At 34.5% G+C, this 26712-nt stretch overlaps 1 protein-coding gene and 1 non-coding gene across 9 annotated transcripts in view; one reads left to right on the forward strand and one right to left on the reverse strand.

The window, feature by feature from the left end:
* Positions 1-2391: 2391 nt before the first annotated feature.
* The window catches only part of LOC144973000 (uncharacterized), a 60578-nt gene continuing 36257 nt past the window's right edge, over positions 2392-26712 (forward strand). The window contains exons 1-6 of one of the 8 annotated variants that reach the window (XM_078914917.1): positions 3248-3369; positions 6577-6676; positions 9538-9700; positions 10834-12858; positions 13785-13861; positions 22382-22423. In XM_078914917.1, the coding sequence (XP_078771043.1) occupies positions 9583-9700; positions 10834-12858; positions 13785-13861; positions 22382-22423 (2262 nt within the window). In that variant the 5' untranslated portion in view covers positions 3248-3369; positions 6577-6676; positions 9538-9582. Of the gene's footprint in view, positions 2500-3238; positions 3792-6576; positions 6677-9537; positions 9701-10833; positions 12859-13784; positions 13862-22381; positions 22424-26712 lie in introns of those variants that run through there. The other 7 variants (XM_078914918.1, XM_078914916.1, XM_078914921.1 and 4 more) reach the window with 7 other exon arrangements.
* Trnai-uau (transfer RNA isoleucine (anticodon UAU)) lies at positions 2941-3048 on the reverse strand. Its single transcript has 2 exons — positions 3011-3048; positions 2941-2976 (listed from the first exon to the last, which is right to left on the reverse strand). It is a non-coding gene; the product is annotated as a tRNA-Ile (tRNA).

Here is a 26712-nt window from a genome sequence, read left to right on the forward strand (position 1 = left end):
TTGAGAAGACCGACAATCGCTGTGTCGTTATTTGGCAGTCTGAATGGAGTGATCGGCAGTCATTGGTGACCTGTGGTTGTATGGATGAGACTTTTAGGTGATCTCAAACTAAGAACTTTATAGTGTATTCTTGGAATCTACACCTGTTTCCTATTTAAATTTAAACCAACATCTATCCCCTTTTTAAACTAATTCCCCTTTGTCTTACCTTTTCTTGGATGCTTTAATTGTAATTCTACAACTTTTTACTATCCCATTTTCTTCCTTTTTACTGGCGTTGATATAACCCAAATGTGTTGCAAGAGCCGTAAAACCCTTAAAAACTAAGACGAACAAAACAACCAATTCCCCTTGGTCTTACTTTTCCTTGGGTAACTTTACTTGTTGATAATACTAGAATTTTTTCACTGTCCCGTATTCCTCCTTTTCACTGGCGCTGAAATGACATTAATGTGTCGCAAGCGCCGTAAAACCTTTGAAAACAAACAAAACATACTTCTAGGTATCTCAAACCAAGCACACTGATAATAGTGTGCTCTTGGAATCTATCTACATCTGTTCCTTATTTATACCATTCCCCTTTGTCTTACGTTTTATTGTGTGATTTTAATTATCAATCTAGAATGACTGTCCCGTTTTCTTCCCTTTTCCTGGCGCTGATATGAACTAAATGTATTTCAAGCATCGCAAAACAGCTCTTACAGGGTGGTTGTTCAGGTTCTAGGTAGGGTCTTTTCTATATGGCTTTCTGTCCATGTCTTATAATGGTGTGGTTATCACAGGCTGTAATCATTGCTGTTATTATATAAATACTGATAATAATAATAATAATATTATTATTATTAAAAACAATGATGATGGTGATAATAATAATAATATTGATGATGATAATGATGTTTGGTTTTTGTTGTTTTTTTTTTTCATTTGTTCGTTTGATTGAGTGCCTGCGTGTATGAGAGAGAGACTTTGCAGGGGATTTTTGTTTTGGTTTTTTTTTTTTTTTTGTGAGAGTGTGATTTAATTTTTTTTTTTTTTTTTTTTTTGGTATTATTATTATTATTAATATATTTCTATACCTTTTACAGAACACGGGACTAAATCAAGACCGTATCCTGGGATGAAGTCTGTATATAAAGGTCATGGATATGAATGCTCTGTTCCAAGCCTGGTACTGATACAAATTGATATTATGCAGACTTGCCTAGTCGATTATTTATTAGTTTTGAGGAGATAAAAATAGATTCGCTATAGTTAACTTTACCCTCACAAGGGTTAAAATAACACGTCCAAATCTTAATTTACGCACTCTGGCATCAACTTTCATGTTCAATAAGTTTCAAAGACACAGGGATGCTCATGAAGTGCTGAAGTTGGAGACAACATAATTTCGTACTTATACGAAATTTCGTAATATGTAGTAGGCAGGCCTGTTTAAGGCCTAATTGAAAGCAAACTTTTCCTAATCACAAATCATAATGCAATTGTAATTAATGCGCTCGGTAATCAGACATGCAAAAATATTGGTAAGCTCATTGTAATGTAAGTAAAATTAAACATATTTAATATTATAATATAATATGGGTGGTAGTTTTTGGAAGTGGTTATGGGGCGTGGAAACAGAACGTTCGTTTTTGTTTTTTTAATTCAATTATTTTTTTTTATTTTTTGATAAGTATATATTATATTATTATTACAAATAATGTAAACGTTAAGGATCTATTGCCTCTGTTTATAAAAACTAGGTATTTGGAAAATTTATTGGGACTTACAAGGCTCAAATATAATGGGCACCATTGACACGTCATTTCCTTTCTTCATAATCATTATAACCAATACGAGTTACATAAGTCAAAATAACCTTTAAATACTCTGATTTTTTTTTTTTTTTTGATTTTTTTTTTGGAGGGGGGGGGGTGTTTTGTTTTGTTTTTTAGTAGTAGTAGTAGTAGTAGTAGTAGTAGTAGTAGTAGTAGTAGTAGTAGTAGTAGTAGTAGTAGTAGTAGTAGTAGTAGTAGCAGTAGTAGTAGTAGTAGTAGTAATACTAGTATTTTTATTATTATCATTATTCAAATCTTAATTTTTAATTTGTTTATTTCATTCTTGTATTTTGATTTATCTATTTATTTACTTATCTTTAATTTATTTTTTACTTATTTATTTATCTATTTAATTATTTGTCATTTATTTATTTATTTCTTTATCCATTTATTTATTTATGCCGGATCCTGTTACAACCGGTATCAGGTGTGTCGTTCAGAATATGAAAATGAAAGCCTTTCAATTTTGGTTTCAATTCGGGTGTGTTAAAAATTCCGATATTGACAATCCAATTCCCAGGAAGTCAATTTTGATTTGATCAGGTTTTTTTCTTAGCACGCGTCATTATGATTTATATAATAACAGCCATTAGGCTGTACCATAGCAAACTAGAAAGGGCTTTTGGCTGTACACATTGTTGTGTCATAAAAAGTCGTCTTCCCAAGTGTGTTTTAGTTTTAGGTATAAAACGGTGACATTATTTAAATGCGTCTTATCTACAGTATTGACAGTGGCGAGAATATTGTGGTGTTTTTGGTGTATTTTATACATTAAAGTTTTGCTGTCTTAATGGTGTTGAGTCTTTATAATAATATTTTATTATTATTATATTATGGCTGTACAGGTAGTAATTTCAATATTCAAAATGTGAAGTCTACATCAGGTATAACATCATCACCATCGTCATCATTACCATTTTAGTTAACATGAATCAAATAAACAAACAATATCCCAAAATAAATTATATAATATTTAAAGGACCATTTTAAAACTATTCTCAAGAACTAGATAGACGACTAAGCTAATTAAAAAAAAAAATTAAATTGAAAGTTTACACAAGTGCGGAATTCCTTTGAAAATAATACTACTCGAGAAATTAATTTACGTAAAAAAAAAGGGATTTGCTCCAGGTGAGGATCGAACTCACAACCTCCGCATATCTTCCCTTGACCAGCAAGGGGAAGGTACTGTCTATAAGTACGGCGCGCTAACCGATTGTGCCACTGGAGCCCCACGATTGGCGGGACGAATTTAAGATAATATACCAAAGTGAAATTTTCAACACTCCTGAAAGAAATTGATTCGTCTGCAGCTTCCATCAACAATTTATGCTGAATTTTGATAGGTTTTTGTTTAAATAATTGCTTTATTTTTTGTTTTTAGTCTGTTGAAAAATACCCTTCACTGCATTCCTCGTACCGGAAGTATTGACGTTTCCCAAACAAGATGGCGACTGTTGATGTCAACATTGAGAAAACAATACTAATCAACGACTAATGTCGAAGATACTCTATTGTAACTGTATCAAATGATCATTTATCAGCATCAACGGTAAAGACGATTAAAACCCAGCTGTAAAATTTAGACTCTTGAAGATAGAGGTTGTCAGTGGATATGTTTTCTGTGTCCAACGCAACATTCTCCTCTCTATCTGACTCTTAAACTCTCTCTAGAGATCGATCGTCGCCTTCGATAGTGATGATGACGACAATAATGATGATATAAGTGAGAGCGACGGTATTGACATTTGAAATTGACAGATTTATCAAGACAGTCTTTGGTCTGTTTTCGAATTTCATGATATATAGCACGTTCTGTTGGATTCTGAATTATATTTATTTGTATTGACATTGATTGAAATTATTGCAATAAAATGAGCATGAAAACAACGAATCGGAAAAAGGAGAAATAAGCACTGGAGACAGTAACAATCGGCTGATAGGCGACTAGCCTGACTACAGTTGTAAAGTAAAGTAAGAAATTGAAACAAGAAAAATAGACTGAAACACTCTAGACTTAGACTGACCTGTCTAGTGAAGGCAGTTTAGTGAGCAGCAGCAATAGAGTAGTGGCAGTGGCAGTCAAATTGTGACCCAACTCGCCCATAGGAAAGTTGTGACTGGAAATTGCTGTTCGCGTTTTGGGGGGTTCAATTAAAGATGCATAACTTCGTTATAAAGAGGAATATTTTCGTCTTTCAATTTCCTTTTAAATGGTGTCAATTAAGTAAAAAATCCATTAATAATTCCAGAAGTTATATGAAGTTAAAATTTGGCAATTTTCAATTGCATTTATTTTTTTATTTACCGCGTGTGTTTTTAAAATAAAAACGCTTGTTTTTAGAATAATATCTAAACTTTATTCAAGCCAAATTTCAGGGCTCTATATCCATGCGCAGACACTTTTTAACTCTGCGCCGAAATGCCATGTTTACATTATCTTCTCATCATGGCTGCCCGACGATATCGATATTCATATCGTTATTTTGAATTTAGTTATGTATTATTATTTTCAGTACTATTATTTACTATATTTTTATTTACTATGTTTTTATTTTGAATACATACTTTCCAACTTTATTTATGGGCATTTTATAGTTTTTGTTTTAAAAGTTCGTATATTTCCAGACCTGCCAACCAGTACGATTAATCGTATTTTAGTACGATTTTTGGACCCCGAATACGCGGATACGATTTTCGTGGATTTAATACGATTTTTTAAAAGATATGTGATGTGAATGATATTGATGATACATTTGATGCATTGATACACACGTGTCATATACCAACTGTTGACTGTGTTTCTGAATGAATGAAGCATCACATTTAATACTATAGTTATCATTTCAGTTGCTTATATGATGCCGGTTTTCACAATATTTTTCTCATACATTTTTGAGGATTTGCATAGAATTATGCATATAAGCTTGTTTTATACTTTAAATAGTCTCAGACCACATTTAAACTTTTGCCACTTATTAAATTGAAAATTCTAAGTGAAAATTTAATTGAACCAACATCTTTGACTTTGAAGCCTTCAATAAAAAACTGTATTGCTAATTAACTTAAACATAAATGGGTTATTTCCCTTTATAATAACTAAATTACTCTATTTTGATTAAAAAAAATTATTATGATTTTTTCTTTTCTTTATTATTTTGTACGAGTCTTGAATTACAAAGTGGGCAGCTTTAGGAACGGTATTTGGTTCAAAATGAATTTTTTAGAACCATTTTAGAAGTATTTAACTTGTCTCTGCATATTACATACTTTGCGAATTTCCCATCATTTGACCAAAGTAATAGTATTAGTAGTATATAGAATGGTAGTAGTAGTAGTAGTAGTAATGAATGCTCAAAAAATTTTTTTTTTAAAAGAGTGTGTGAGAGAGAGAGAGAGAGAGAGAGAGAGAGAGATATGTCATTAGGTAACATATATGGAAAATATCTTGCTACTGTTGCAAATTGTCATCTTTTGAATTGAAGACCACTCTCCCAGATATTTTATCTCAAAACTTTCTCATAACTGATGTACTGGGCTAGCAGATATCACCATCACAACTTCATTTGGTACATCAGCATCTCTTACCATCAACATCATGACATCACCACTTCTACAACTGCCATCGCAGCATTGTCACGGCCACAACCACCACCACATCATTTCTGCCACCACAGCTTCATCATCATCACCACCACCACCACTAGAGCACCATCGCTACAACAACCAACACTTCTTCCACTGACACTAGCGTCAATATTACCAACATGTTAAGGGTCTTTTGGTCATTTCTTTGAGTGTTTCGAAAGCAATTTCCTTTGATATTGCAATTTCTGAGCCTTATGCTAATTTTTACTGGCCATTAAGTTTTAGTTTCTCGATTAATCAATAATAGAGATTACTTGAAGGGTGAAGATCATAGTTTATTTTGATTTGGGATTGATGTTAGCTTTTATATAAACTTTTGTATAGTGCGCATTTTTTTCCACATGTGCGGACAAAATACACTTTTTTGTTAAAAAATACACTTTTTAGGGTCTTGGAATACACTTTTCATCCTGGGAAGGTTGGCAGGTCTGTATTTCTTCTCTTTGTGAAATCCGATATTAATAATATCGATATTTAAAAAATACCAATTGCTTTAATTTTATTTTATTTTGCCATCAAGTCATCAATTTTCTTTCCCATATGCTTAGATATGTTTGTTATCATTTGTATCCATATTCTAAAGGCCTTAGCCTTAATAATTATTATGGTAAGAAGTTCTATTAGTTATAAATTTTGACACCCCCAAACATTGAGAGAGAAGGGGGGAGTGGAGGGGAATTACATTCTTCTTCTTCTTCATCTTCTTCTTCGTCTTGTAGAAACCTCCAATATTGTCGAGGATCACTCCACAGTTTGTAGGGTTTTACATTTTAAACTTGCTAAAACTCTGCACATAATACTAATTTTAAAAAAACAAAAAAACACATAGATTAAAAAGTCACGTTGTGAACTCTAGCAATCGCGTGAAGGCATGTTGGCAACCGTTTTCAGCCACTTCAGCTGGGAGGCTATTCCATAGTCGGGCAGTGGAAGGGAAAAACAAATACATGTGGGCGTCTGTTTTTGATGTTGGGATGGTTACTCTTGCTGTGTGTCCCCTCGTAGTTCTTGTGCCGATATCTTTGATGCCGTTTGGAAGTTTAAGGCACAAATTTTTGTAGTAGATCTTGTGGAACAATTTAAGTTTATCTATCTTTCTTCTCTTTTCCAGAGGTTCAAGGCCAATCCGTTGTGATATTTCAGACGCACTTGAGAAAGGATCGAATGTGTTTGTGATGCGTCTTGCTGTTTTTCTTTGGATGTTTTCTAAGGTGTCGATGTTTTTCTTTGTGTATGGGTCTCAAATTGAGCTGCCATACTCCAAAATTGGTCTAACAATAGTTTTAAAAGCAAGGGTTTGAGTTGCGATTGGGCATCTTTTTAAATTGCGGGTGATGTAAGCGCTTGTTTGATTTGCCTTTGAAGCCAGGTGACATATGTAGTCATTCCATTTGAGGTTTTTAGTAAACTCAATGCCAAGGTCTCCCATAGTGGGCAGGGAGGTACATGCTGTGTCTTCTATCCCCCCAACCCATTTTCCAATTGTTTCCTTGTCTTGGAATGAGATTACTTGGTTTTGTCCTGACCCTGGCCGGAGTTCCTTGGCTGGGAGGGAAACAGTCGAATGTATAGTTATAGTTTTGGAAGATGATATTTTTCCTTGTAAATCATCTCTCTGTTATGCATTGTATTATGTTTAGTTTACATATTACATTATATGATCTGTAAACATTTGAGTGTATTCCTCTTAGTTTGGACCTGTGCTTGTGCATGGGTGAGACTTTTAGGTGATCTCAAACTAAGTACTTTGACAGTGTGCTCTTGGAATCTACATCTGTTCCCTATTTGAACCAATTCCCCTTTGCCTCACCTTTTCTTCTGTGCTTTAATTGTAATTCTAGAACTTTTTACTATCCCATTTTCTTCCTTTTTACTGGCGCTGATATGACCTTAATGTGTTGCAAGCGCCGTAAAACCCTTAAAAACGAAAACAAACAAACAATGCCAAGGTATTTTGCTGTCTTTACATGTTCCAGGTTTTGACCATGAAGTTGGTATTCAAATGTAATAGGTGCTTTCTTATTTGTGATGGTTAGAACATTGCACTTTGATACGTTAAATTCCATTTGATTTATTGTTTCCCATTCTTGTAATTTAGCTAGATCGTCATTTAGTGTTATTATATCATTATATTAATTGTCAGTTCAAATGATGTAATAGCAATAAACCCAAAGTGGTCCAGCATATTTTTTTAAAGTATTAAAAGCCAGAACTTTCCTTCTAATTAAAATAGGGAAACCGTTTCAATTTATTTGAACTTTTTCAATCTACCATTTTATTTATATGCAATTAAATTGCCAGAGGTAAAAATAAACTCATTATGTCATTACGTAACATGTTTATATCTTTTCATTTAAATACTCTCAAACCCTTTTTTATTCTCTGTGTATTAAATCAAAGAGGGGAATTATTTGCAATTGTTTCAGTGGGATATTGGGGATAAATCCAGAAGTGATATAGCAAATTGTTTCCCACGTCTAGCCGAGTTTTTAATTATGTAACATTTGTGTCATATTATGTAATAATGTGTTAATTTGAAATGTTTATCTTCCTCTTTATTAATGTGAACGCATTGTCCTCGATAAGACGAACATTTTGGTATACAATATATGATAAGAACTCCATATTGACTGTTTTAACCATTTTTTATTAACATCACGCGATTTCGGTCACAACTTTGCAATGGTAATTTTGGGGTAAAAATCGGTCTGAAATTTCAGACTTTGAACTATCGTAACTACATTTCTAATCAAGATAGAAACTGTTTTGTAATCTGTGTTGCCAGCTCTCTCATATGACATTGGTTTCAAGTGTGTGAGTTACATTTAGAATTTCTATTAAACTCCCTTCTTAGATTGATAGAGATAGAGGTTAGAAGTTTAAGTTATATTTTGAAAGAAGACTTTTTTAAAAAACCAATTCAATAATTCATTAAATACAGAATACGGACTTGCCCGTGCCGTAGGTTGTACTTGTACCGTTGACTCATACTCTTAGACTTAGACTTAGACTATGAGTATGGAGTGGCCACATGAGACATGTTTTTTACTTCACATGCCAAATTATAGTGAGGATGTGAAAAGATTGTTATTATCCATTATCAAGTAAGTGGCCTCAGACACATAGATAGTTTTTGGATCTAAACGAAATCTAAAAAATCTGTTGACATTTTGAAATGGCCGGCTCTATTTCTCCGAACGCTTAGGAAAATAAACTTGAACTCTATTTCTTCGAATAGTCGGCTAGCCTAGAGTAGCTGATGGGTTACGGACGCGATGTCGATGCAAAAGTAAATGCTCAAACGGAGTGGACAGGGAATTCTCACAAATCATCAAGCTAGCGTTTTTTTAGGCACATTGTTCATTGTTGAAAAAGACAGATTTGTCAAAAAGTTGTGTTATTGCGATTACTCCATCGTGCATTCATTTTTGCACTTCGCGCTGCACTATCAAAGAGAGAACAAAAGTAAACTTAAATAACAAAGCCAAAGTCTCAAGATGGGAACAGAGGTTGATAGACAGGATAGCACAAACTCAAGATAGAAGTCTAACAGAAAGTTGGGAATAAAAGACAGAGCACCCAATCACTGGCAAAAGAAAATTTTTTAAAATACATACACGTTCATTATTACACAAACACTCTTGCAAATAACCAAAAAAATCTTGAGAATGGAAACCGTTCAGAGAAATAGAGATCAAGTTTATTTTTCCGAGCATTCAGAGAAATAGTCACTTCATTTTGAAATATCCCCTTTGTGTTACTACTTTTTCTTGGTACTTGTTCACAAACATTATTACAAGGTCAAAAATCTTTTGACTGAGTCATCACTTCATTTTTTTTTAAGTGCCACTAATATGACCTAAAAGTGAAAGCCAAAATAGTACAAAATTATTGTCAGTACTTTTAAAGATTCTGGCAAATCAGGGGTGTGTGGCCTTGTGCAAGCCATGAAATGCAGTTATTAAGTGATGTGAGTTTTTCATTAACTTGACTTTGGCTAGGAATATTTGTTACTGCTTTTACTCAGGCTCTCACACGTCAACATGCATTTGCTTCTGTTTTTTGTTTACAGGGTTGAAGTTTACATGGTCAGCTGACGTGATCTACAACTGCCAAAATGAGTTGGTGGGACACTTCCAATTTTTCAAATCTTGCCTCACAGGCCTTTAAAAATGCCCAGAAAAAGATAGACAAGGTGCTTGATATTGAAGAGACAGAGGCCTCGAAGAGAAAAAGTGAGTCTTTGACTGTGATAGAAAACTGGGAATGTAGGAGGGAGTTCTGGGTTTAATCTTGCTTCAGATAATTTCTCTTTTTTATTCTTTGGCAAGATTATTTGGCTCTCCTGGATAGCAAGAGTGATTCCTGTTGGGTTAGTTAGACATTAGATGTTTATTTGGATTATCAATATTCCTCCATGATAATATATTATTTATCATGATACCCTATGAGTGGTAAAGCATTTTTGTTTTGTTTCGTTTTATTTTTTGTCTATGGTCACAGACCATGCTCAACGATGCGTCACTTTGTTACAAGACAGGGTATTGAACCAATAGTACCGGGCCATAAATTTGTTACTTTTACAAGTCGTACATTCTTTAGATAGTGCTTTAATCTTCTATACTTGGTCAATGCTTCACAATAAAGACATTGTAACATGGGAAAGTAAGATATTAAATGCTGTGCTAATAATGATAAATAGGAAGGCATACTTCATGGCGTCCTTTTATAAACAATCATTATTCATGCTTCTCATTTTATAATATAATCATATTCTTACATGACTGACAGTTGAGAATAAAACATTAATGGATTAGGCACTTTTTTCAAGGATATTAGTAAGAGAAAAAAAAAAGAAGAAAACTGCAGAAGGAAAATTTCTTGTGACGTGGATTTGTTCTTATGCCCCTTATTCTGACTAAAAATACAGAATATTATTTAACATCCCAAACAATCAAATTTGAATCTTTATGTAAACTTCTTTTTTTTTTTTTTAAACTCGAATGCAGACTTCAAAGAAAAGAAAAAAATCCACAGGGCCCATATCTCTTTTACAAGCTTTTTGTCCATCTGTTTTCAGAATTTGTGTATTGTTAGTAATATATGAAAGAGCTTTTATCACAAAATTTATTTTCATATTTTATCAAACCAATAATAATTAATGGGTAGAAATCAACAGGAAAATTAATTGTAATTCAATGTTGTTGTTTTTTTGGGTTTTTTTTTTTTTGGGGGGGGGGGGGGGGGGTTCATTTCCATTCTTGATTTTTTATTTCTGCTAATATTGTAAGTTTTTTGCTTATTTTATTTGTTTATCAATGAAGCTAGTTTTATGAGATGTATAAATGTCTATTTTATATAAATCCAGGTGCTCTGCAACAGAAAACAGCCAAAAATGCTAAAAATGAGAGCAAGACTCCTGAAGAGAAAGAGGCATCAGAAGGTGGTGATTTCTGGTCCACTTGGATGGGGTCTGGATCAAAATCAAATGAAAACTCCAAAGATATATCTGCATCTTCTACTTCTCCAATTCCATCATCCTGGAACTTGCCTTGGGCATCTGGTGTGTCCAAGGAAACAAGTGTATCCTCTTCCAAAGGCAATGATGATACGGAGAGGTCAAGTGATTCTTCATCTTTTACATCCCATCCAAAATCCTCTGAAAGTCCTAAATCAGTATCTCCAAAGGAAGATAAACTTGAATACTTGAATACATCATCATTGGAGGTAAACTCAGAAATGGGAATAGATGAGGGGAAATGGGTTGGTGACTCTGAGACAAGTAAAGTCTCAACTGGATCGACAATTCATCAAGATAAAGACTTGAAAGGAGGTAGAAATGATGATGTGATACAGAGTGTACAAGTCATGGCAATGGAAGGGAAAAGTTCTGGAGAATTAACACCAGTAGTTGAAGATGCTGGTGGTTCAGGGAATGAGTCATCTGATTTCAAAATGACTTCGATAGAAAATGATGAGCAGAAAACGAAGTTGCCTCTTGTTGTTGATGGGGTTGAATCAAGAGTAAAACAAAGTTTTGATATTCAGGAAATGTCGGTGAATTCAGCAAGTGGTTGGGACATTACGGATTCTGTGATTAATTTAGTGGAATTAAATGAAAAGGGCAATAATAATGTAGACAATGATAATGTGATTAGTGACAGTAGTGGAGTAGATACCTCTAGTCCAAAGGGGACAGGGAATGAAATTATTGATTCTAATACTGATGAAGATGTGATACAAGACAAGGACAATTGTGTTCAAAATGAAAATCTACCTGTGACGGAACCAGAAGGAGATAATGTTGCTCAAGATTCTTTGTTGTCAGAATCCGAACCTACTCCTATTGATAGTAGTTCTCCAATTCGCTTAAAGGAGGAGGTTGTGGGTCAATTAGATAAAAATCAAAGTGATCAAACTTTGAATGAGACTCATCATGATGAGAACTCCTGTAAATTGCTAGACTCTAAGAATGCACCTGAGGATTTGAAAAAGAAAGAAGATGAGGATGTGAAGGATTTTGCAACTTCAACAGAATCATCTTCTGAGCTACACAGTGTGTCTTCAGATGTTCAGATTGCTGGATTGATACAACAAGAGTATGTCAATGTCTCAATGAGCCCAAAAGAGTCATCCAGTTCTATTGTGAAATCAACAGGTTTAGAGTCCCAACAACAAAGTAGTCTGTCGGATTTAGAATTAGGAGCATCTGCAACTAGTAGCGAGTTTGAAACTGCTTCGGTTGACCCATCTAGTAGTACAGGGTCTTCAGAAACTGGTCGTTTAGATAGCAGTGCTGATACTGTAGTGGATAAAAGTCTTCTAGAGGCCCCTGCAGAGGAACAGTATTCATTATTTGGCAATGTAAAAATGCAGGAAGAAGCGGAAGAGGGGGAGGAAAAAGAGAGAGAGAATATTTGTTCTTCTGTGGTGCTAGGAGATAACAGTGTATCTCCTGCTTCCTCATTTGTGAAGTGCATGTTAGAAGAAGCGATGGAAGAATCTTGTAAAGAGGATTCCAGCAGTGATAATCATTCCAATGGGAGCAAGTCAGAAAGCTCCAAATTAGATTCCGAATTTGAAAAAAGCATCCACAGTGGACAGGACTCAAGTGATGATATCGAAACAACGACTTCGTCTGATATCGAGATTATATCAGCTCCTGGGATTGGCAGCAATGGTGGCGGAGGGTTGTTACATCATCATCCTGGTTTCGATCTTTCCCCATTGAAGATTTCAATTCAACACAGGTCATCAGCGAGTGATCGCCACAGTAGCCGTCACCATCATTTTGACAGCCAGTCCAGCTCATCAACACAGAGTAAATGTGGTGACCATGAGGAACTGAGTCCTGAGAGGGAAAACGAAGGAGGTCACACATGGAGGGAAGAAGGTGGGTAGTAATTACTGTACATTTTTCAATAATTTTCTGCCGTTTCTTCTTCCTCCTCCTCCCTCCTCTTCAAATTCCCTTCTCTCTTTCTTTCCTCCTTCTTCATCTAGACATACATACTCTTTTTACACAGACATAATTTTCATATAGGAAAGCACAAATTGAAAGTTTCCATGTCATTGTCATAAAAGCCATTTTAAATTTGTTGATGGTCAATGATTGCATTATCTATTTGAGAATCTGTTTTTCTGTATGTGGCAAAATTGTTTCCAACAGATAAATATGAACACATAAATAGAGCATTTCTTGGGATTCAGTGGGCTCAGTACGCATCATATAACTTTATTTATTCCTCCTGAAGCCATATGGAACCAAATTTCCATTACATGCAATGCAAGTCCCCTTGAAGGAGTCATATTTGTATTAGCACTCTAACGATATTCAAATCTGAAAAAGTATTTATGAATATGAAACACAGATCTTTATCTTGCCTGCTCCCTAATTTGTTACCTAACAACATTCATGACACTTATAACCATTTATTCATTCGCTCTTGGTTATGTGAATAATGTCAGTGGACAATATATCAGAGCAAGTTTTTCTGGCATTGTCACCAGATGGTCATTGACCTTGCACGATATTGCTTTTTTTATAATAAATTTTGTAACAAGATGTACATTGTACCATTGATCTGCCGATGCCACAGTACAAAGAAATTAGGAAAATATTACAGAAGATGTGATTTCCTGGAATTTGATATTTCTGTACCATTCCATCACAAATTTCTTCTATTTGTATGACCTTAAAGACAGACAGACCACAAGAAAAGAAAAAAATACAACTTGCCAAGCTGGTTGTGATGAATGTTTTGCATATATCAATGTCTGGTTTTAATTCTTTCAACATTGAATATTTTGTCATTTTAGATTTCCAACATCCGGACCTTGAAGCTGTCCAAGAGGAAGGAGCAGACAACCCATATCACCCAGAACGGTTGTTGAAGGTAAGATTGCTTTGTTTTCTTGTGGTATCTCTCTTAATTTGAGTGAAGCATCATTTCTTTGTCATGTTTTTGTTTACCAATATTGTAACATTTTGTGAGACTTTGACAAAAAAGGGCTGAGTTCTTGTCTTTGGTAATGATGATTAGAGTGTGAATATATTATAATACTATTTTTTTTCTCACACACTTGTTTTACTATGTTGGTGATAAATAATTTATTCTTTGAAATAGAATTTTCACATATAGATAATGTTGATGAGATTGTCATTTGGCATTATACCCTTGTTAAACATGTCATTTGGCGTTATATCTTTGTTAAACATAGGATATGAGTGGACATTTATTGCTTACTGTTTAAAAGTAGCTTTCCCACTAACTCAGTTTGTAAAATTTTCGATCAATTGAGTTTCTGTGCTTTTAAAAATATTACATCCGTATATTAATGGTCTCTTTAAAGAAGAATATCGAGACTATGATTGACATAATCTACAATCGCAAAAATATTTAAATTGGTATATTAAAAGCATTATATTACACTCAAACTTTCCAATTTTAATGGTTCACATGAATATCACATTAGGGTTATACCATTTGGGTGCTTCCTCCTTTAGACGATAATTAGATAATGAAAATATTGAGAACCTTTCATCACCACCGACAAACAACAACCCTATTGTCACTGCCTCACCTATAATTTCCCCCCGACCACTTTCCTCTCCTCCCCAGCATGTTTGATTGTAGTCATAGTTTATGCATGAGTCACTCGTATAGTGGACATCCTATGATATTTGTCATAGTTAAACTGTATCAAAATTAATAAACCTTGTTTATATGGTACTGCCACCTGATCAATTTTAAATCAATAGAATTATTTGTCACCCAATTCAGAATTGTTCTTATTTCGTTGTCTAAAAAAATTACCAATGAAATAAGAGGATGATTGCTAAAAAATATTTTCCTTTTACTCCCAGTCATGAGGGTTTGTTTGAATTGGTACTTATCCATGTGAAAGAATTTCAATTACAAATGTGTAGGAAACTCAATATCTTAGTTTGATGCAGGTTTTTCGCACTGGAAATTCAAATTATTTTTTATTTGAAGAGAACATTAATATTTTGTTTGATTGATGCCTGTGTCCGTGTTGCTGTGTAATGGAATTGTAAGCTGTATTAAACCCACCAAAAAAAGAAAATACAAGAGAAAAATAAATGATAATAATGATAAGATTTTACAGAAAAAACTGAGAAGAGACATAGAGTATGTCCAAATTTTGTTTGGCCTTAATTTTTTGTTTTTTTCGTTCTTTCTCCCTTTTTTTCTTTTCACTGTAGATTTGTCAAATTAAAAGTATTATCCCCCAATTGTTTCGTAAGAGAACAAAAAAAGTCATAGGGAAGTGATGAAAATAATGTCTGTTTTGTATTTTCTACAACTTATCCTATCTTGCACTGTCTTTTGTGCTAAAATTATGATTTGATTTGTATAAAACAATGCACTTTAAATGATATTTAACATGACATTGTATTACTATTAGATTATTATTTTTATTTTTGAAGAAGGGACTGTCCTGAACATTTCTTGCTGGGTTCCATATCTAAGTGGAGCCTTTTGTTCTCTTTGAATAGATTTAGTCAATGGTGAGGGTGTAAATGTGTAAATTAATTGTTTTAAATTTTATCATCATCGTCATATCATCATTCTCACCCTGGATCAAACAAATACATTCCATTCCCTTTTGAAATTTATTTGTATTTACAGTTACAAACCAACCCAATGGTGAAGAAGAATTGAGATAATAGATAATAGATATCATTATTAACATACTATTTTCCTCATTTTTAAAAATCATTTTCATTGCTTTTTTTTTTTTTAATTTTCAATGTAGAGGTTAAGGCATTCTACTCTAGTGACCTTTAGTAATAAGATCAACTGGCTTTTAAGATCAGATCTCATGTTCCATGATTATTCGTCCAATTTGTAAACAGATAACATGATCTCATTGGCATGAAGATCTGTGTTGCTAAAAGTCACTATTGATACTCCGGTGGTGGTGGTAACATATCCAATACTAACCAGCAATATGCTGTCAAACCATGAGAGAATGTTACAAAATGCTGTCAGAATGGTTAACATTTTTGTGAATGTGAAATTGCTAGCTGTAGTCGTGTGATTTGTCGATGGACAGAAATATAGCGGGGACCATTCAGTTTCTCACTCTCTTCACATAAAAGGCAGAGCAAGTGTGAGAGGATGGTGTTAAGAGAGATAGATATAGATCGGTAGGTAGATAGAAGTGTTTTAGAGAGTTCAATAGATAGAGAAGAAGAGGAGGAGAAGAAGGAGAAGTAAGAGGTAAGAGGAGGGAGCTGATGATGATGAGAGAAAGGTAGGCAGTTAAGGATAGTGTGTTTTGGAGAGAGAGAGAGAGAGAGAGAGAGAGAGAGAGAGAGAGAGAGAGAGAGAGAGAGAACCCGTCCACTGAATGACACTGTTTTGTGCGTGATGGACCTCACAAGAAAAGAACGACAAGACAACTACTAGTCACCCCTCGGTCCAGTCCGATTTTTGTTGTTATCCCCCCATCAAGTTGTTTCATATTAATTTTACCTATAGCTTACGAGACGTGATCGGCGTTGTTATTTTTGTATAGAAGATAATAAAACACTACAATACCTATTTGCCCCCAATTCATCCGTGGCGCCAATAGACTCAATGTGACCGCATTAACCCCGACCTTGTAAGTTATAGGTGATAAATGCCCCTGCCCCCGCCAACCTTCCTCGACTTCTCAGCTCGGTCTTCTCCAATGGCCCATTATTAACAGTTACTGACCTCATGAGGTGTGATATTTGATATATTATTTTATTAACGTAAACGGCAAAACAATTTTTAAATTTTGGCCAGAAAATTGTTACAATGACCCCAAAGTTAAGTCAAACCTGAGACTTCAAAGTAGAAAAAAATAATTCTAAAGTTTAATTCTTTGACAAGTTGTGTGTTATTTAATCTGATCCTTAGATATATTTATTAAGTAAAGTTTTCTAGCCTAGATTTTTAGAAGGTCTTTTGTCATTGAACGGCTTAATTAGACCATGAAAATTAATATTTTTCTGTTCTCATGGCCGATCGTTGTCTTGTGTCTCGTCTTGTTACAAAAGTCAAGCGATGTTGTAAGTGACCAGTGGCCTGATAGGCATAAAACGATGCAAACTCCATTGAATTTAGCCTTTCTTTGTGGCTATAAGATCTATCTGATAATTAAAGAGGGAAAAAAGAAGTGTGGGGTTACAGTTCCAGATTGCATGCTTTTGTGCGAGGCGCATTACGCATGGTGGAAACTATAGAACTGCCTCAAATGTAGAATCATGAACATTTCAGTGATATCAGCTGACTTTTAGTTATTTATTGATGCCCCGCCCCTGCCAAAAAAAAAAAAAAATAATGGAATATTATGGTATTACATATTCATATATGGAGAATCATCACAAGATGGCAAACGAAAGACGATTGGTTTCTGACATATTTGTCTTTTATGTCACTTCTCCGCCTCGAGTAAAATTCGGTGGTCAAATTCACCGACCAATCCAATCATAAAATAGATACATACACGCATTTGATAATTGGTCATCACACCCGGAAAGGTCGAAAGTCCCGACTTGCTACTTGCTACAGAAAACAACAACAGAGATCATTCTCTACCTCCCTGGCCTGTCGCCACCGTGCCCCGAAGGGACGTTCCCAGTCAATCGCGCAGACCATTTTTTTCTGGATTAGCTACGGGGAGTACATGTAACAGCACGAGGCCACAGTGTACCCCAATGTGTATAATCAAAGAGCTACTGACTCCCTATTTTGTCAGACAGTCTTGGGTGTATCGGGTTTGTCCATAAACTAAACATTGATGTTAGCTAAACTTTTTGATACTGGTAGAGACAAGAGACAATTAAAAGTATCCGTCATTTGAACAAATTGATATTGATAAAGGTGCTATCTTTTCATGACGTTGTGAGCTGAAATTGAGACTAGAAAGGTCTATATATAAAAGGAATGAAGTTGACGTCACTCAGCTCTTTGTTATTGTTTTTAAATCGACAGTTGTCTCTGAAATATATCAGACTATGAACGTTTAGCATTCCACAGATTTGCATGTTTGTGGGTTTCATCTAGCCGGTAGTTGTGGAAATTTTACTTAAACGCACAGTATCAATATAAGTCCCGACAGAAAACAACAGCAGACAGTGAGCGTTCTCTACCTGTCGCCTTCTTGCCCTGAAGGGATGTTCGCAGTTAATTGAATAGACCTATGAGGATCATTTCTTCTGCGTCCAGTTTTATTCACAAGACTGATAATAACGGAAGGCGAATTTTAGGCTTACTCATCGAAGTTGTATTACAAAATAGATCGATTAGAAAACACTGCAAATACTCGACGTCGCCTATAGAAGGAATGAAGTTGGCGTCACTCTGCTCTTTATTATTGTTTTTTTTTTTTTTTTTTTGGACCGCCAGTTGGGTGATTAGTAGTTGACATTAAAATAAAATAAATAAATAAAACAATAAACGGTTAAGATTACACATAGTCTAGTGTGTTGGTACGCTCAACTGGCTGGCAGATGTGAGTATTTTACTCCAACGATGCTTAGCAACAACACTAAAATATATGTTTAGAGAATTTCCACGATTTCACATTGTCATTGATCCATGCGCTACATATTATTTTGTGCATTCACCCAGTAGGCCTTTTTGGAACCAAACTAATCACGTACAATGTAAGCGGTCTGTCATAAGTATTTTTGATTGTTTGTTTTAGCAATCATACAATAACCCTCACTGTATATAGCCATGTACTCATTCACACCTGAGTTAAGTATCAATAATTCGCACAAAATAAAGTCGTAGTTACATCACTGTCAAGCAATTAAACCATGTGTTGATAAGATGGGCGCAATAGAATTTCTTCTTTGACTTAGCCCCCCCCCCCCCCCCCCCCCTCTCCTCCAAAAATAAAATTAAAAAATTAATTTTAAAAACCACCCCAAAAAAAAAAACAGTCTGATGGAACTTCTTTCTGCTGTTCAACTGTGCCATGCGTCTTGCTCCTTTGGATGTTTCCCCCATCCAGTCCACTATGTCTTGAGACTACCTTCTCCTGGGTCCCCCTCTTCTCCGCTTACCCTCCATGCAAAGCATTCAATTGAAATGTGTCTTTTGATGTAGCCAAATTATAACAGCTCCAATTTATTGATTGTTGAAACGAGCTGGCAGTCTTTAAGGCCTATTTATTCTCTCCAAGACGCAAATGTTCGATGTTTTGGCTGTCCATGAGATTCTTATAACGCTTCTGTAGCACTTCCATCTCAAATAAAATTACCTTATATTTATATATTATTGTGTATCATATCTCGTGAGGTCCCAGGTTTGAGAGGGTTTGATTTTATTTTGTTTTGTTTTGTTTGTATGTTTGTTTTGTTTTTTGGGTTTGCTTTTTTTTTTCCAAGACAAAGGTCATTTAAATCGATCGACTTTTCTGGCCAAATTTTTTAAATACCTGTCTTTCCAGAGTACGACAGTTAACTGGTTAATACGACGACTGACCAAGACCATTCCCCTTATTCCAACTGCCATTACGTACCCCTTAGTTTGAAGTCGTCTGATGTCGGTAGTAACTCTTCGAGCCTTGTGTTGTGTCCCGACTTATATTAGTCTCCATAAATCTGCACAAGGTGTTAATGTGAATACCAAAATGCTAGAAGCTATGTGGACTGTAAAGAGTATTGGACAAAAGGGAATATTTATCACAGCTTTAAAAAAAAAAAAGAACAAATCACTTAACACAGAACGTTTCGGGCTCAAAATTCTTCTTCACCCAACAGCGATGACAATTAAAATGATATTAATTAATTATCGTAAATTCCGAATAGACTTTTCTGAAGAAGAATTTTACCAAATCCAAGCATCAGTAACACACTCTATAGTCGCCTGGAACAACTACAAAAGACGTCAAACTTCTACTTCTACGTCATGGCACGAGACCGGAGGGCTAGAGCTCAGGTGGTCGCTGGTTCGGATACGTAAGTAAGTAAGTAAGAAGAAGAATTTTGAGCCCGAACCGGTCCATTAAAAAATATTGTGTGTGTTTGTTTGTGTGTGTGTTTCTTTTAATTTTTAAAGCTGCTATATTCATTTCGATCAATACTTTGAATAAGGCGTTAATGCGTGCTTATAATGGCAAATTCTCTATAAAATAGCTTCAATGGTGGTTGTTTGGACTGCATTTCTTCAGTAACTTTTAGAACTAGATTTAGATACATGCTATTATAGTTAATTGAATCAGGGTTTCTAATTTCTGTTCTCTTTTTATTCATGTTTTTTTTCTTTATTACGATTACCTACAGGCGGTTCCTCTATTTTGTTTTATGTCATATATTTTTACTTCAATTACTTTATAGAGTAAGGAATGTTTCTTGTCTGTTCCGGGATTTGTGGGCTTTTGTTAAATTAATTGCCAGAGGAATTGTTGTCGTTGTTTACCTTTTAAATAATGTCTGGATTAGTTGTTGCAATTACATTTTTTATTGGACATTTGTGACTAATTTCACCATCTAGGGGAGAGAGTATTGGGGGGGGGGGGGGGGTCCTGTCTTTTAATAAAATGTTAATGTTTTCTTGTATCTGCCGAAAGGAGAGAGAGAGTTTATTATGTTGCCTCGATATAATTGGTATGCCTTCCACATCAATTACACCCACACACCAAATTGAGTGTAGTCTTTGCAGTATGTTAGATAGAATTTAGTGATAAATAATCAAACCAATTGAGTGGTCACACGATAACAAAGAGCCGAGTGACATCAACTTAATTCAAATACATTTTTGTTTGAAGCCAACATCACTTCGGCCTGAAATGTCCGAATCAATTTTTTTTTAAACAAACGAATTTCAATATTGTCGGTATTTCATTTCAGATAAACCAGAACGTATATTATTACTTTACCATGTCAAGTTATTTCACATTATTTTTTTTAATTTATATATAATGGTAAAGAGTATAAACGATGTATTTGGATAAGATATTTGTGTGGTCATAATATTATTTGGGTTTTTTTATTATCTTTGTACCAAGACCGTTTCCAATAAAATTCTACTGTGCATTCATTTCTGTTGTTTGATGTGAAAGGTTGGGAGAAATCATTAACCAGCTAACTGTCGTACTCTGGAAAAACACGGATTTTTAAAGAATGGCCAGAAAACTGGTCCTTCAAATATCGATCGATTTAAATGGCCCCTCATCGTGTCAAAAACTTTCAAACTTGGGACCTCGCGAGGTCCAAAGTTTGAGAATTTTTGCCAAGATGAGATCCATTTAAATCGATCGATATTTGAAGGACGAGTTTTCTGGCCAATTTTTTTAATCCCGTGTTCTTCCAGAGTACGACAGTTAGCTGGTTAATCTTCTGTTTCCTCAGTGGATCGAATTGTCTTGAATAAATACATAGATCAGTACTGTGCCGGGTTTATTTTTTGATATGTGATCAACATACGTTTTATTTACGATTATTGATTGATAACGTTCACGTCTTTTAACTAGACCAGAGGTCTCTTATCTTCACACACCCCCCCCCCCCCCCCCCGTTATTATAGGTCACATTGTTTTAAATATAGCACAAAAGTAATAATAATAATAATAATAATAATAATAATAATAATAATAATAATAATAATAATAATAATATAATAATAAATAATAATAATAATAATAATGATGATGATGATAATAATAATAATAATAATCTAAAGCGCTTTGTAAATGATTAAAGAAACTTTTGAATGCCAGAAAGAGACAAAATGCTAGAAATGAACTACTATGTTGCCGTACTTGACCCTTCCCCCCCCCCCCCCCCCCCCCCCCAAAAAAAAATAAATAAAATAAAAACCCCAAAACAAACAACGCGTATTGAAATTTTTGGCTAGAAAGCTCGTCCCTCAAATGTCTATCGATTAAAATTTCTACCCTCATTTTGGTTTTTTTAAAAACAAAACAAAACAACAACAAAAAACAACAAACAAAGACTCTTACACGCGGGACTTCGCAGTAGGCTATGTGCCCACTACTTTCAGTTTTGGAACGACACGTTTTTGAGATGTGGAGTTCTTTTCTAGCAATTTCTTCACATTTTTTAAACGTAATTATCAATTGTTGTTTTTTTTTTTTGTTTTTTTTTTAATGCTAAATATTTATTTTACCCTCACCCCCCCCCCCCCCCCCCCATCTCAAACAACAACAAAAAATCCACCATCATCGTATATATTGTGATCACTACCATCACCATCATCACGATCATCAGTTTTACCATCACCATCACCAACATCGTATGTATTGTGATCACTACCACCACCATCATGGCCACAATCATCACCACCACCACCATCCAAATCAATATTTTTATATATTCATAGCAAATATGTATATGTGTATAATTATAATCCTTTTTGATATATTATTACAATGTGTGTGTTTCACAGCTGGCTAGTCTTGCCATTCTTCAGCACATGACGGGGTCGAAGGTAAAATTAAAATGCTTTTGTAAAACGTTACACACACTTTACTACTGCCCAGGCTATAACTGTTCGTATTATATCTCACCACTCACAAACAAATTGGTTGGCTCAGGTTTATACCTCCTCCTCTCCCCTCTTCTCCCCCCCCCCCCTCCCCATCTTTTCTTGGTCCGTCCATCCTCCCAGTCTTTCAAATACCCATCCATCCCCCTCTTTTCGTCTTCTTATGCGTTATGTTCAATGGTCTTTTATTCTCTTCTTTCACCTTTTCTGACACAGTCCAGTTTGAATGAGTTGACGGGGCGACGAAAGGCGGTTTTTTTTTGTTTGTTTTTGTTGAGGGGGGGGGGGAGGAATGGGTGGGCTGGGGTGATTTAACGATGAAATTTGACGTGTCACAAAAATAATCAATTTCTTTTATAATCGATTTTCGGGGATAAAAGTGTCGAGTCAATGTGAAAATCAGTATCTTTATTGTCGTATCTTAAACAATTGAGAGAATGGATCACACGAGAGCGACGGAATGTCATAGGACACCATCAGAGTTATTGGGGTGTTCAATTTTCAACAAACAAACAAACAAACAAAAAAGATGCACAAGACCCGTTTTTCACAAGTCGGGGTAAGGGATGAGGAGGGTGGTATGGATTAGTCTTTCAGAGCCCTTGGGCCTCTGGAGCCGGATTTTATCCCTGTTTCTATGGCGTGAAACAGACAATAGCAATTGCTTGCTATCCTTTGGATAAGGCGCTAGTCTATCGAAAAATACTTTCAGACAAATCTAACATACTGAGCTACCCATTCATTGCTGGGTGGACAAGGGGGAGGGGGGCATAAAAAGATCTCGACAGACTCGGGATCGATCTTGGTACCTTTGTGTATGAAGCGAGTGCTCTTCCAACTGAGCTATCGGGATTCATGGTGGTATGGATAATGATAATGATTAATACACCCGTCTGGCATTTTATTTAATGTAAAAGCACATGCAATTATTCTTTATAAAGGGATAGATACCGGAATATTGAATAATGGTTAAATTAAGAGGGGGAGATAGAGTTATATAGAGGTAGAGAGAGAGAGAGAGAGAGAGAGAGAGAGAGAGAGAAAGAGAGAAAGAAAGAGAGAGAGAGAGAGAGAGAGAGAGAGAGAGAGAGAGAGAGAGAGAGAGAGAGAGAAGGTGTTTATTGGGTTGGGTTTTTTTTAATTGCAAAGCTTCATAACAATTGCACCATTTCTTCTTCACACAACACAGAAACAAGGATGCAAACAGTCTTTTGTGTAGATTTTAAAGCATTCCACCTCTTTCAAATTGGATTGTGTGTCGATGGGGCTTTTTGTGTATGTCCTCTCTGTCCTATTTCTCCTTGCTTCTCAATCAACGCCCTACCCTACTCCAACTCGAGGGATTGCCATATGCACTGATCTGCCCTGCACTAATAAAACACGGTTTTTATTTTCTTATTTTGGCCAGGAAACTTTTACTTAAAACATAGAAGGAACGAAATTGATTGACGTCTCTCAGCTCTTTGTAATTGTTTTTTTTTTTTTTGTTTGTTTGTTTTTTTTTATGTTTTAGCCATCCATTTTTATGAGTAGTTCTCAGTAAATTGTATCAATCAGATTATAAATATTTAAGGTTACACAAAGTTTTGCGTATTGATACGTTATATCCGGCTGGCGGATGTTATGATTTTTTGTTGGTTTTTTTTTTTTTTTTTTTTTTGGCTAAACGCAAAGCATCAATATCTAAAAGCAAAATTGTCATTGTTAATTTTATTTTTCACACGTCAAAAAAAAAAATTAAAAAAAAAAAATTTCCTCCGTAAACAAATAAAGTTAATCTAAGTTTTATAATTTGATTATCATAAATTCAATTTTCAATCACCTTATTAACTCCGACATACTTAATAATCCCTAATCTACCGTACTTTGGGGGTTGTTTTGGGTGTTTTTTTTCTTAAAAAGCACTTTAAAAATATTTTGGCCAGAAACTCGTTCCTTCAAATGTAAATACCCTCATCTTGTCAAAAAATTCTCAAACCTGAGACTTCGGTGAAGACATCCTTTAGTCCCAGGTTTGAGGGTTTTTGATAAGATGAGGGTCATTTTAACCAATCGATTTTTGAAGTTCGATATTACTGTCCAAACTTTAAAAAAAAAAAAAGAAGAGAAAAGCGTGTTTTTTTTGTTTTGTTTTTTTTGGGGATTTTTTTTTGTTTTTGTTTTTATTTTTTGTTTGTTCGTTTTTCTAGGCTACGGCAGCAATCCATCGATAGTATCTGTCAAGTTTTCTGGCCAAAATGATCAATAGAAAAGTGATTTTATGGTGCACAGCAGTACTTTGTCATTATTCTTGTTAGTGTTAAAGTATTAATAATTCCGTTTATTTTGAGTTTTCTAACTCGTTCATTTATTTGTTTGTTGTTCAGCGTTTTGATATCTTTTGTGTTTTATATCTGTCAATACAACACGAGGTCAAACTAATAAGAGGGGTTTTACTTTATTTTATTATTATTATTATATTATTATTATTATTATTATTATTATTATTATTATTATTATTATTATTATTATTATTATTATTATTATTATTATTTTATTATTATTATTATTATTATTATTATTATTATTATTATTATTATTATTATTTAAGCGCTTAGAGTCTGGTGTCTCGGAGTTATAGCGCTATATAATTTTCAGCATTATTATTATTATTATTATTATTATTATTATTATTATTATTATTATTATTATTATTATTATTATCATTATTATTGTTATTATTATTTATTATTATTATTATTATTATTATTATTATTATTATTATTATTATTATTATTATTATTATTATTATTATTATTATTATTATGGCTTAACAGTTAACTTTTGTTCTGCCTTTAACTTTTAGATGTGACCAAACTTAATAAATGGTCGGTTAAAATGATAAGTGAAAACTATCCCTCATAAAGTTTTCCCCAAAAAGTTGATTTGACGCCATTTTTTTTCATTACATTAAAATTGCCGAGTCGTTGAGGTACTGCACTGTGACCCGGAGTTCCACTTTTAGTCACTTTCGGGGTTTTTTTCTTGGGCAATATTCTTAATCCCCAATTTGCTAACTTTGGACAATATAGGCGATTGCTGTTGAGATCAGACGTTTGTTGGATGGACCATCTTATATTCCTTCAATGGAATGCATAGGCGACGACATCTAAAGATGCCCCGCGGAAGGGTGTATTATTTTTTTAAATCATTTTTTAATCTAAAGATCATTCCCTTTTTCAGATGAAAAGGATTAACATAAAACTTGAGACATTGTTTACTGAACGAAATTTGGCTTGATCATTTATTGTTTTTTTTTTTTTGTTTTTTTTACGGTGAGAGAAAAGGGACATGTGCTTTTGAAATGTGATAGGGTATTCTGCTTGTGTATGTATTCAAAACCGTCATATGACCCATAATAAGGTGTCGTGCACTCTTCTTTTTTTCTTCTTTTTAATTTTAACCAGAAAACTTTTATGTCAATTATCGATCGATCGAGGTAACATCTAACTTGTCAAAAACTTTTCAAAGAAATAAAAAGAGGTGTCAAATTTGAGGCGTTTTATATTTTGACAAGCTGAGGCAGTATGGTCGATATCCGTGATCTGAATGGTATTATACCCAGTTTTGTCGCACACTGTATCATGCATAACATGTTCAGGCGATATCATTTTCATGATTCACAACTTCACTTACTTGACTTATGCCTCTTGGCTCCTGGCGAAGCATATGGCCTCAACAGCACTCTTCCATCTTCTTCTGTCCTTGGCACAGACCTTTGCCTCACTCCAGGTAAGAATAGAGACGCACAAATCTTGGTGAAGGCTTTTCCTCCAAGTCTGTTTTGGATGACCCCGTTTCCTCTTGCCCTGCGGGTTCCATTCAAGAGCCTGCTTGGTTATGTCTCAGGGCTCTTTCCGCATTGTATGGCCAACCCATGATTCACAACTATTATTGATAAACTAGAATAACCTTTGATGCTTTAGAGGGTTTTTTTTCTCCTATTTATGTTAAACGAAAAAATACTCTTAAGCAGATGTGAAAAAAAGACAAGTTATGGAGCCTTAATGCTCAAGAATTCTTTGTAGAATCTGAATGCATTGGCTTGTGTAATATGTACACATTTGCTTTGGATTGTCGGTTCAATGCGTGAATATATATCATATCAAACCTTGAGCAATGATAGAATCTGTCCCAGCAGCAATTGTCACAGAGGAATTTAGCTTTTAAGTGGAGAAAATAGACGCCTTATT

Source organism: Berghia stephanieae, chromosome 5 (assembly GCF_034508935.2).
Source record: "Berghia stephanieae isolate SIO BIC M18660-M18661 chromosome 5, UCSD_Bste_1.3, whole genome shotgun sequence".
NCBI classification, from domain to species: Eukaryota; Metazoa; Mollusca; class Gastropoda; order Nudibranchia; family Aeolidiidae; genus Berghia; species Berghia stephanieae.